The sequence below is a fragment of the Neofelis nebulosa genome, chromosome 7 (assembly GCF_028018385.1).
Source record: "Neofelis nebulosa isolate mNeoNeb1 chromosome 7, mNeoNeb1.pri, whole genome shotgun sequence".
In the NCBI taxonomy this organism is placed as follows: domain Eukaryota; kingdom Metazoa; phylum Chordata; class Mammalia; order Carnivora; family Felidae; genus Neofelis; species Neofelis nebulosa.
In genome coordinates this window covers 149,045,998-149,058,884 of record NC_080788.1, presented here as the reverse complement: position 1 = coordinate 149,058,884, position 12,887 = coordinate 149,045,998, and the positions used below count along the sequence as shown (strand labels likewise).

The 12,887-nt window shown below is 42.3% G+C and overlaps 1 pseudogene and 1 gene segment (V, D, J or C); both read left to right on the top strand.

The window, feature by feature from the left end:
* The first annotated feature begins 1,753 nt into the window (after nt 1-1,753).
* On the top strand, nt 1,754-2,294 carry LOC131518038 (immunoglobulin heavy variable 3-23-like; annotated as a pseudogene).
* Nucleotides 2,295-10,802: 8,508 nt separating this feature from the next.
* LOC131518037 (immunoglobulin heavy variable 3-74-like) lies at nt 10,803-11,796 on the top strand. The segment is given in 3 exon segments: nt 10,803-10,916; nt 11,016-11,435; nt 11,675-11,796. Coding segments are annotated over 3 exon segments (588 nt in total).
* Nucleotides 11,797-12,887: the final 1,091 nt, after the last annotated feature.

Sequence of the window (12,887 nt, the reverse complement as noted above, 5' to 3'; positions counted from 1 at the left end):
AAAAATATTTCTCTATCTAAAACCTCACCCTGCAAAAAATCTGCCTAGGAGTCCATGGCTTTATTAAAACTTCTACTAAGTATTTAAAGAGGAGTTAATGCCAATATTTCTCAACTATTACAAACCACTGATAAAAAAACAGCACTCCCTAATGAAATTTGTGAGGACAGCATTGTTTTCACACCAAAACCAAAGAAAGACACCACAAGAAGGGAAACTACAGGTCACTATCGCAAATGAACATACATGCAAAATTCCTTCACAAAATCTGAGCATACTGAATTCAACAGAACATTGAGAGGATCATACAACATAATCCAGTGTGATTCACTCCAGGGATGCAAGGATCCTTCAACATACACAGATGCATAAATGTGATGTCCTCCATTAACAGAGTGAATGACTGAATCAAAGCCATCATTAATTGATTCAAAAAAACATTAGACAAAATTCAACACATGTTCATCATTTAAAAAGAACCCAATTAAAAAGGGACCGAAGGAAATTACCTCCACATGATCATGGCCACTATGAAAAGCCCACACCTGACAGCATATTGAACGGTAAAATGCAGAAGGCTTTCCTGTCAAATCAGGAGCCAGGCAATGATGGTCACCCCTAACATAAGTGTTCCCCATGATAACGTGAAGAATACATATGCCACCTCAAACTATATCATCTTGTCACACTGCTTATTTGGGTGAAAGTCACTAGAGAAAGAGTCCAAGTACACTCAGACTCTCCATTGTCCCTTGTCAGCAGGATATAAATCTCCCTCCCATGTACCAAGAGGGAAGAACTATCGTTAGAACCAGAATAAAGAATACAGGGACAAGAAGGCTATGCAAACAAACCTACTTACTTGGTGACCCCAAACTTAACTCTTGCCAAACCCAATGTTGTTTTTTTTTTGTCTGAAAGACACAAGTGCCACCTGCTTTTTCCTTTCTCTGGGTGTCATGTCATTAGGAAGGCCATGCACTTACAAAATGAAATTTATTCTCTCCTGTAGATAGGTCTTATGTCAATTGAATCCTTACACTGGCTAAATCCCAGAAGAAAAGAAGGGAAAAGCTTACGTCTCCTACCACTGGAAGACGTAACCAGAAAAAAATAGGGAATAAAAAAAAATAAAAGACATTTAAATCAGTAAGGAGGAAGGAAAATTACTTGTTTGCAGGTGACATTGATCTTAAACATAACAAAACCCTAGAGATACCACAAAAAATATTAGAACCAGTTTTTTTAAATGAGGAAAAGAGCAGGATGCAAAATGAACAAAGAAAATAAATAAAAACAAACCACCTGTGATTCTACACACCAGCATTAAAATACATGCAAAATAAATAACAAAATTATACAAGTGAAAATGACAGAATAAAGTATTTTGGGTTAAATTTCAAAAACTATGTAAAATACTTGTAGAGTGAAAATGATCTATGTTGATGAAAGACCTGTAAAAATGCACACAGGACTGCAAATACACCTGTACTCACTGAATACAATTATTCATATTGTCAAAGCACCATCTACACAAACTAAACTACAAGTGCGTCCCTAACACTGTTGTTCACTTTTAAAGAATCAAATCTAAGACTGGAGCTTGATATATGTGTTAGATCACATGCAAATGGGGTCCTCTCTATGGTGATAAAACCAGCCCATCCCAGACTCCGAAGCTGGGAGAGGAGCCCCAGCCCCTAGAGTCCCAGGTGTTCCCATTCTCTGATGAGGACAGAACAGACACCTCACCATGGAGTTTGTGCTTGGCTGGGTGTTCCTGGTTGCCCTTTTAAAAGGTAATTCATGGTGAATGGGAGACACTGAGTATGTGAGTGGATAAGAGTGAGAAACAGTGGATGTGTGACAGTTTCCTGACCAAGATGTCTGGTGTATGCAGGTGTCCAGTGTGACGTGCAGCTGACGGAGTCTGGACGAGACCTGGTGCAGCCTGGGGGGTCCCTGAGACTCTCCTGTGTAGCCTCTGGATTCACCTTCAGTAGATATGGAATGAGCTGGGTTCGCCAGGCTCCAGGAAAGGGGTGTAGTGGCTCACATATATTTATGATGATGGAAGTAGCACGTACTACGCAGACTCAGTAAAGGGCCGACTCCCCATCTCCAGAGACAACTCCAAGAACACGCTCTATCTGCAAATGAACAACCTGCAGGCCGAGGACAAGGCCACATGTTACTGTGCAAGAGACAGGGTGAGGGGACCTCTCTGGGAGCCCAGACACAAACCTCCCTGCAGGAGGCGATCAGCACCACCGGGGGGCGCACACTATGCATAATTCTGCTTTGTGTTGCCAGGAGCAGGTGAAGATGGAGGTTACAGGCAGGTTTCCACTCAGGGTCTGGGACTTCCTGTCCACACAGCAGTTTCTCCAGGGAGCCTCTCTGGACACAGGATTCTGTGTTTACCTATTACCTGTGTGAATTAGATCATTGTTTTCCTAGGAAATCTACCCTAACATGCACAAAGACACAGTTGTTTGCATTGCTTTCTCCTGTCCCTCAACATGAGTAAATTACAGATTTCCTGAGGCACAATAGCTGAACATTTACATGAGTCCCAGATGCACTCCCTGTGCAGCCAGGACCACAAGCTCCCACAGCTCCCCATTTTTCTTCACCCAGCCCGTGTCCCAATCAAACAACGTGACACTTCCTTCATGGCACTTCGCTACTCAGGACTTTAAATGAGCTACAACTTTATTCACTTCCTCTAAACAAGAGATAAATCTTCTGCATGTATTAGTCAGGATTCCCTCGAGCAACAGAAACCAAAGCACATTGGTTTCCATGACAAAATATGTTGAGAAGTCCCATGATCTACTGTCACAAGTTGGGGAGCCAGGAAAACCAGTGGTATAAGTCTCGCCTGATTCTGAACTAGTGTCTAGTCTCAGAACCTGCAGAGCCTATGATGTAACTCTAAGAACAAGGGCAGGAGGAGACCAATGTTCCAGTTCAAACAAGCACATGGGAAGTAAAAATGAGGGAATTCTTCCTCCCTCTGCGTCGGATTCTACTCAGAACTGTGATGGAATGGGTGATGCCCAGGCAGAAAGAAACCATGGATGGAAATGCCAATCTCTTCTGGAAACTCATCACAGACATACACAGAAACAGTTGTGAATCTGGACACCCCCATAACGCAGTCAAGATGACACATAAAGGTAATCATGACAAGTCAACATGCTGTAAATGTCGAGTTCAAAAACTGAAGATTTAGAAGTCCATGCCATCACTGGGGTGGACCCTGGTGGGCATAGCAGTGCTCCTGTGTAGAAGGAGCCCCGAGCCCATAGGGACTGCTGCGGTTTGAGGATCCCCTGGGTCATATCGGGTGGGACAGTTACCTTCTTGGAGTGCATTTGGGAGACAGGGCATTGCCTCTCATGGGGCAGGAGAGCTGAAAGACACCATTGCACTGCCCTGGTCATTAGCATAGAAGCCTCTGCCGAGAGCAGCTAACTGAATGCTCCCTTCTTGTTATTCCTCACCATGAACTCCAAGCTCCTAGTGTTCATGCAACTGCCCTTCTGGGATAACCAGCTCCAACCACATCACAGCAACACACTGTCCCTAAGGATCAGTGGGGTCCCTGTCACATTGAGTTCAACAATTTGGTGTATTCAAACCCAGCTAGAGCTCCTGAGATAAAACATAAGAGCCCTAAGCTGCCAGGTGTGCCAATGGATTGGACAAAGGCAGGGTGAAGGCCGGGTTCTGAAGGAAGCCTGCGACCCATGATTACAGATTGTTTTCTCTATGTGAGGGCTTCCTGAACAGGGGTGGCTGGAAACTCCAACTGCGGGGACTAGAGAAGGAGCTGATGCCAATATTTCCTCCCATCAATTATCATGGACAGATTTCAGTGAGCAGCACAACACCCCCCAGTAGATACTGAGCCACGGACACCAAGACATACCCACCTTTCCTTCCTCAGGTGCTTCCTTACTAGGGAAAGAGTGCCTACAACCCAGACGACCATTGCACCCCTCCCTCCAAAGACCACCATATACCACCACAGGCACCAAGTCTACTGACCATAGACTGAGGCATAGCTTCACCTCTAGGGGAAATAGGAATTAGCCTCTTTTAATAAGGAGACCAAACTCACCTAGTTAAAACTCACAACACTATGGACAAAGTTGAAAAATTCTCCCCTGGAGGCAAGGAGAACTCTGCAGAGGACTGACCTGAGGGACAGAGCAGCCAATACAAGACAGCACAGTGCACACAGCACATGCAAGAAATGCTTCCAGAATGTCAGGTTGTTAACAGTATGTAAACATTTCTCAAAAAAGACACTACTCTAGAAGCAGAAAACATAACAGGATTTTCCTAAAACACTTAAGAAAGAGGAGACATGGGCATACAGAGTGATAGAGGAATTCATGCCAAAAGAAAAAACCATAAAAGGACATTGCCAGGGATATAATTAAAACACATATAAATAATAAGACTCAAACAGAATTTAATACCTATCATAAGGAAACAGAACTTTTAAAAACTATCATAAGGATAGTAGCTATGCTTGAGAAAGCCTAGAAGACATGAGGATACCCTGACTACAGATGGAAAAGACCTAAAACCAGGTCAGGCTGAAACTTTTAAAATGCTGTAACCAAGATGTGAACCTGATTGGATATAATGAACTCATGGCAGAAAGAAGCAGATGAATGAGTAAGTGCCATGGAAGATAAAATTTTGTGAGAAATGAAGCAGGAAAGAAGAGGAAAATTAAAATATTGCATCACATACTTATACTTAGGGAATCCGCAACTCCATAAAGTGTAATAAAATTCTTTTCAAAGGAGTCCCAGAAGAAGAAGAGAGGGAGAAAAAGGGGAGAAGTTTTGTCTGAGTGCATTAGAGTGGAAAATTTCCACTAAATGTTCAAGGAAACAGACGTCCACATCTATGAGCCACAGAGAACTCCCATTAAAATTAGAAAAAAAAAGCAGGCCGACACTGAGACATAACATAGTAAAATTCACAAAGTACACAGATTAAAAAAACTCTATAAGCATGAAGACAGAAGAGTTTGCTAACGAATACGGGAAGATAAAAAAAGACTATGGCAGAAGTGTCCACAGAAACCTGCAGGAAAGAAGGGAGTGGCATAATATCCTCACATGTTCAATTGAAAATCAGGCAGTCAATGGGGGAGGAGACAAGATGGCGGAACAACGTGGAAGATTTTTGTGTGTCTCGCGTCCATGAAATACAGCCAGACCAACACTAAACCATCCTACACACCTAGAAAACTGATTGAGGATTAACACAACAATCTGCACAACCTGAACCACAGAATTCAACAAGTACGTGGCGTGGAGAGGGAACCTTGGGGAGCACGAAGCTGCAGGAAGGGAGGTGCTTTTGCAGGCGGAGAGAGGACGGAGACTGGGGAGTGGGGGAGAAAACAGGAAAAGCACCCCTCCCCAAAAGCAGCTGGAGAAAACGTGGAAAATTGGAAACAGCCACAGGGACTCAACTAAAAAGGGAGAAAGGAGAGTATGTAAATTCCACTAAGACTGTAAACAAGGGGAGTGCAAAGGCTGCAACTCCACAGCTCGATACCTGGAGGTGCTCTGGTGGGAAGGGAGAATCCCAGGAACAGAGTGGGGCCGGGATGTTCTCAGGCCACACGGGGAGAGGCAGTTGCACTGCTGGAAGGACATTTGGAGGAGACTGCCAAAGCCCTCTGGTCCCAGCAGACCCCGGAATACGGCCACATTCGCTGGTGCTGGAACAGGGTCGTTTAGGGTGAAGCCTGGTGCCAGACGTGTGTTGTGATTGTCCATAATTCACGAAACGCTGCTGCTACAATCTCTCGTGAACTTTTTCTGGGGTGAGCTGGCACCCGGCCACAGTCTCGGGGCACTGACAACAGGGTCCAGCAAGCGTTCCTAGCTGCAGCCGATATTCGGCCATTGCTCATTCGGACATTGCTTGGTGAGACCCTCCCACAGAGGGGCAGAACAGGTCAAAGCTGTGGTCCTTTGGATATAAGGGACCGGGGAAAACAGCCGCGTCTGTGACAAAACTTGGGAGAGAGGTGCGGCCTGGGGCCTGGTCACGGAGAGTGAAGGAGTGAGAAGTGGACAAGGGCTGAAGACAGAGGATGGGTGCGCGATTGCTGATCCAGGAGAACAGACTGGGTTCCCGAGTGCCGCCATTTTCACTTCTCCAGCACATGTGCATTCGCACCTACAAGCACCGCAACAATCCACCCCAGGAGCTTAAAAGCGCCATCTAGTGGAGAGCGGAGCCATTACACTGAGTCCCACCCAACTGGGCCAACAGGGCTCTTCAGGAACACAAGTCTCACTGCCGCTTACTTTATGGACTATAAAGAGCTACATAGACTGACATCTAGGGAATAACGAAGTAATTTCAGTCCTACTTCAATCTGTTAGCAGGTTCATCTAGTCAATTTTCTTTCTTTTTTTTCTTTTTCTCTTTTACACTTCTTTTCTTTTTCTTGAATGCAGAAACAGAAAAAATTATTTTTATTATCAATTATTATTAAAAATATTTTTCTTTAATTTTTATTACTATATTTTTTACATTTCTGTAATTTTTTTTTCAAATTCTATTTTACTTCCATCATTTTCTTTTACTCTACTTCAGTGTATTCCCGTTTTCAAATTTCTAAACAGTTTCCTTTTTACTTTTTCTTTCTTTTTCTTTTTTTCTCTTCTTCGTTTCTGTAGTTTTTCTGGAATACAGAATGAGAAAAAACTTCATTTTACTTTCAATTTCTATTAACAATATTTTTCTTTAATTTTTTTACTATATTGATTGCTTTTATGTAAATTTTTTCAAATTCTATTTTACTTCCATCATTTTATTTTAGTCTACTACGGTGTATTCACTTCTTGAATTTTCAAATGATTTCCTTTTTTCCTTTTTGTATCTTTTCTCTCTTTTTTGTTTCCTCTCTTTTTTCTAGAATACAGAAAAAGAAAAAAATCACATTTATTTTTAATTTTTTTAAAAATATTTTTCTTTATTTTTTCTACTATATTCTTTACTTTTCTGTATATTTTTTCAAACTCTATTTTACTCCCATCATCTCATTTTAGTCTACTTCAGTGTATTCATTTTTTCAAATTCTCAGATTATTTCCTTTTTTTTCCTCCCCCTCCCATTTTTTTCTCTAATCTGTCAATCCACTTTCAACACCCAGACCAAAACACACCAAGGATCTAGCATATTCCATTCAATTTGTGTGTGTGTTTAATTTTTAATTTTAATATTTCTGTAATTTTATCTTCTAATTTCAATTTTGTGACCTAATTAATTCCTTTTCTCCCTTCAAAATGACAAAACGAAGGAATTCACCCCAAAAGAAAGACCACGAAGAAACGACAGCCAGGGATTTAACGAACACAGAGACAAGCAAGATGTCTGAACCCGAATTTAGAATCACAATAATAAGAATACTAGCTGCAGTCAAAAATAGATTAGAATCCTTTTCTGCAGAGATAAAAGAAGTAAAAAATAGCCAGAATGAAATTTAAAATGCTATAACTGAGCTGCAATCACAGATGGATGCAGCAGTTGCACGGATGGATGAGGCAGAACAGAGAATCAGGGTTATAGAGGACAACCTTATAGAGAATAATGAAGCAGAAAAAAAGAGGGAGATTAAGGCAAAAGAGCAAGATTTAAGAATTACAGAAATCAGTGACTCATTAAAAAGGAAAAACATGAGAATCATAGGGGTCCCAGAAGTGGAAGAGAGAAATAGGGGTGGAAGGGTTATGTGAGCAAATCATAGCGGAAAACTTTCCTAACCTGGGCAAAGACACAGACATCAAAATCCAGGAAGCACGGAGGACTCCCATTAGACTCAACCAAAACCGACCATCAACAAGGCACATCATAGTCAAATTGACAAAGTACTCAGGCAAGGAGAGAATCATAAAACCAACAGGGAAACAAAGTCCATAACTTACAAGGGAAGACAGATCAGGTTTAGCAGACCTATCCACAGAAAGTTGGCAGGCCACAAAGGAGTGGCGGGATGTATTCAGTGTGCTAAATCAGAAAAATATGCAGCCAAGAATTCTGTATCCAGCAAGGATGTCATTCAAAATAGAAGGCGAGATAAAAAGATTCCCATACAAACAAAAATTAAATGAGTTTGTGACCACTAAACCAGCCCTGCAAGAAATTTTAAGGGGGAATCTCTGAGGGGAGAAAACATGAAAATATATCTGTATAAATAAATAAATACCAAAATCAACAAAGGTTAGAAAGACCAAAGAACACCACCATAAACTCCAACTCTACAAGCATCATAATAGCAATAAACTCCTATCTTTCAGTACTCACTCTAAACGTCAATGGACTCAATGCCCCAATCAAAAGACATAGGGTAAGAGAATGGAGAAGAAAACAAGATCCATCTATATGCTTTTTACAAGAGACCCACTTTAGACCTAAAGATGCCTCCAGATTGAAAATAAGGGGACGGAGAACCATCTATCATGCTAATGTTCAACAAAAGAAAACCAGAGTAGCCATATTGATATCAGACAATCTATCCACCAAGAAGACCTAACAATCGTAAACATTTATGCGCCAACTGTGAGAGCACCCAAATATAGAAATCAATTAGTCACAAACATAAGGAAACTCATCGATAAGAATACCATAATAGTAGGAGACTTCAACACCCCATTCACAACAATGAACAGATCACCTGATCAAAAAATCAACAAGAAAACAATGGCTTTCAATGACACACTGGACCAGAAGGACTTAACAAATATATTCAGAACATTTCATACTAAAGCAACACAATATGCACTCTTCTACAGTGCACATGGATCTTTCTCCAGAATAGACCATATACTGGGACACAAATCAGCCCTAAGTAAGTACACAAAGATCGAGATCATACCATGCATAGTTTCAGACCACAATACCATGAACTCAAAATCTACCAAAGAAAAAATTTGGAAAGGTAACAAATAAGACTGAAGAACCTACTAAAGAATGAATGGGCTAACCAAGCAGTTAAAGAAGAAATTAAAAAGTATATGGAAGTCAATGAAAATGATAACACCACAACGCAAACCTCTAGGATGCAGCAAAGGCGGTCATAAGAGGAAAGTGTATAGCAATCCAGGCCTTCCTAAAGAAGGAAGAAAGATCTCAGATACACAACCTAACCTTATGACTAAAGAGCTGGAAAAGGAACAGCAAATAAAACCCAAAGCCAGCAGAAGGCAGGAAATACTAAAGATTAGAGCAGAAATTAGTGCTATCGAAATCAAAACACAGTAGAACACATCAATGAAACTAAAAGCTGGTGCTTTGAAAGAATTAACAAAATTGATAAACCACTATCCAGTTTGATCAAAAAGAAAAAGGAAAGGACCCATATAAATAAAATCAAAAATGACAGAGGAGGCAAGGGGAAAAATAACAAAAATGAACTACTGGAACCTCATCAAAATCAAAAGTTTCTGCATAGTGAAGGCAACAATCAGCAAAACTAAAATTCAACTGACAGAATGGGAGAAGATATTTGCAAATGACATCTCAGATAAAGAGTTAGTATCCAAAATCTATAAAAAATTTATCAAACTCAACACCCAAAACAAAATCCAGTGAAGAAACGGGAAAACGACATGAATAGACACTTCTCCAAAGAACACATCCTGATGGCCAACCGACACATGAATAAATGCTCCACATCACTCATCATCACGGAAATGCAAATCAAAACCCTAATGAGATACTACCTGACACATGTCAGAATGGCTAACATTAACAACTCAGGCAACAACAGACGTTGGCGAGGATGCAGAGAGAGGATCTCTTTTGCATTCTGGGGGGCAATGCAAGTTGGTGCAGCCACTCTGGAAAACTGTATGGAGATTCCTCAAAAAACTAAAAATAGAACTCCCCTATGACCCAGAAATTGCACTACTAGGCATTTATCCAGGGGACACAGGTGTTCTGTTTCAAAGGGACACATGCACCCCCATGTTTATAGCAGCACTATCAACAATAGCCAAAGTATGGAAAGAGCCAAATGTCCATTGATGGGTGAATGGATAAAGAAGAAGGGGTAAATATATACAGTGGAGTATTACTTGGCAATCAAAAAGAGTGAAATCTTGCCATTTGCAACTATGTGGATGGAACTGGAGGGTATTATGCTGAGTGAAATGAGTCAGTCAGAGAAAGACAAAACTCATATGACTTCACTCATATGAGGACTTTAAGAGACAAAACAGATGAACATAAGGGAAGGGAAACCAAAATAACATGAAAACATGGAGGGGACAGAGCATAAGAGACTCATAAATATGGAGAACAAACAGAGGGCTACTGGAGGGGTTGTGGGAGGGGGGATGGGCTAAACTGGTAAGGGGCACTAAGGAATCTACTCCTGAAATCATTGTTGCACTATATGCTAACTAATTTGGATGTTAATTTTTAAAACTAAAAATAAATACTAATTAATAATAAAAAATTAAAATATCTTAAGAGAAAATCATGCGTGATCATGCTGTTGAGGTAAATGTTTCTTAAAGATTATGCGAAGCCTCCAATAAAGGAAAAATCCATTACTGAAAAAAAAGAATTCTTCATATTGTCACACTGCCATCCACACAAACTAATGTAGAAGTGCGTCCCTAACCCTGTCATTCACTTTTACACAATCAAACCTAAGTCTGGAGCTTGATATATATGTCAGAGTACATGCAAATGGGGTCCTTTCTGTGCTGATAAAACCAACCCAGCCCGACCGTGCAGCTGGGAGACGAGCCCCAGCCCCAGGAGTCCCAGGTGTTCCCATTCTGTGATCAGCACAGAACACACACACCTCACCATGGAGTTTGTGCTGGGCTGGGTGTTCCTGGTTGCTAATTTAAAAGGTAATTCATGGTGAACGAGGGACACTGAGTCTGTGAGTGGATATGAGTGAAAGAGTGGATGTGTGACAGTTTCCTGACCAACATGTCTTGTGTCTGCAGGTGTCCAGTGTGACGTGCAGTTGGTGGAGTCTGGGGGAGACCTGGTGAAGCCTGGGGGGTCCCTGAGACTCACCTGTGTGGCCTCTGGATTCACCTTCAGTAGCTATGGAATGAGCTGGGTTCGCCAGGCTCCAGGAAAGGGGCTGCAGTGGGTCGCATATATTAAATATGATGGAAGTAGCACAGGCTACACAGACTCCGTGAAGGGCCGATTCACCATCTCCATAGACAACGCCAAGAACACGCTGTATCTGCAAATGAACAGCCTCAAGACCGAGGACACGGCCACATATTACTGTGCAAGAGACACGGTGAGAGGACCTCGCTGGGAGCCCAGACACAAACCTCCCTGCAGAAGGGGATCAACACCAACGGGGGGCGCGCACTATGCACAATTCTCCTTTGTGTTGCCAGGAGCAGGTGCAGATGGAGGTTACAGGCAGGTTTCCTGTCAGGGTCTGGGGCTTCCTCTCCACACAGCAGTTTCCCCAGGGAGCCTCCCTGGTTATATGATTCTGTGTTTACCTATTAACTCTCTGAATTAGCTACTGGGTTGTCATAGGGAAACTAGACGAACTTGCACAAAGACACAGTTGTTTGCACTTGCTTACTCCGGTCCCTCAACATGAGTGAATTACAGATTTCCTGAGGCACAACAGCTGCACCTTTACAGGATTCCCAGATGCGCTCCCTGTGCAGCCAGGACCACAGGATCCCACAGCTCCTCCTTATCCTCACCCAGCCCTTGTCCCAGTCAAACAACGTGACACTTTCTTCATAGCCCTTTGCTACTCAGGACTTTAAATGAGTTACAGCTTTATTCAATTACTCTAAAGGAGAGACAAACAATCTCCATGTATTAGTCAAGATTCCCCTGAGGAACACAACCCAAATGTCATTGGTTTCCATAACTAAATATGTTGAGAAGTCCCATGATCTACTGTCAAAAGCTGAAGACCCAGGAAAAACAGTGATGTAATTCTTGTCTGATTCTGACTAGTGTCTAGTCTCAGAACGTGCAGAGCTGATGATGTAACTCTCAGAAAAAGGGCCAGAGGAGACCAATATTCCAGTTCAAACAAGCACATGGGAAGTAAAAATGAGGGAATTCGTCCTCCATCTGCATCAGATTCTATTCACAAACTTAATGGAATGGGTGGTGCCCAGGCAGAAAGAAACCATGAATGGAAATGCCAATCTCTTCTCGAACACATCACAGACATACACAGAAACAGTGGTGAATCTGGGCACCCATGACACAGTCAAGATAACCTATAAAGTTAATCATGACAAGTCAACCTCCTGTAAACGTGGAGCTCAAAGACTGAAGATTTAAAAGTCGATCCCATCATTGGGGTGGAGACTGGTGGGCACAGAGGTGCTCCTGTGGAGGAGGACAGAGGCCCATAAGGGGAACTGTGGTCTGAGTATCCCCTGGGTCATGGGGAGAGACAATTCCCTTCGTGGAGTGCATTTGGGAGACGGGGCATTGCCTCTCATAGGACAGGAGAGCTGACAGGCACCATTAAAGTTCCCTGATCATTAGCAGAGGAGCCTCTTCTGAGAGTAGCTAGCTGGACGCTGCCTTCTTGTTGTTCTTCACCATGTACTCCAAGCCCCTAGTTTTCATGCAACTGTCCATCCGGGGTAAGCCAGCTCCAGGCACAGCACATCAAGACCCTCTCCCAGAGGATCAGTGGGGTCCCTGTCATATTGAGTTCACACAATTTGGAGTTTTCAAACCCAGCTAGAGCTCCTGAGATAAAACATAAGAGCCCTGTGCCACCAGATGTGCCAATGGCTTGGACGCAGACAGGGTGAAAGCAATTCTGACGGAAGCCTGGGACCCACAAGTGTTCTCTCTGTGTGAGG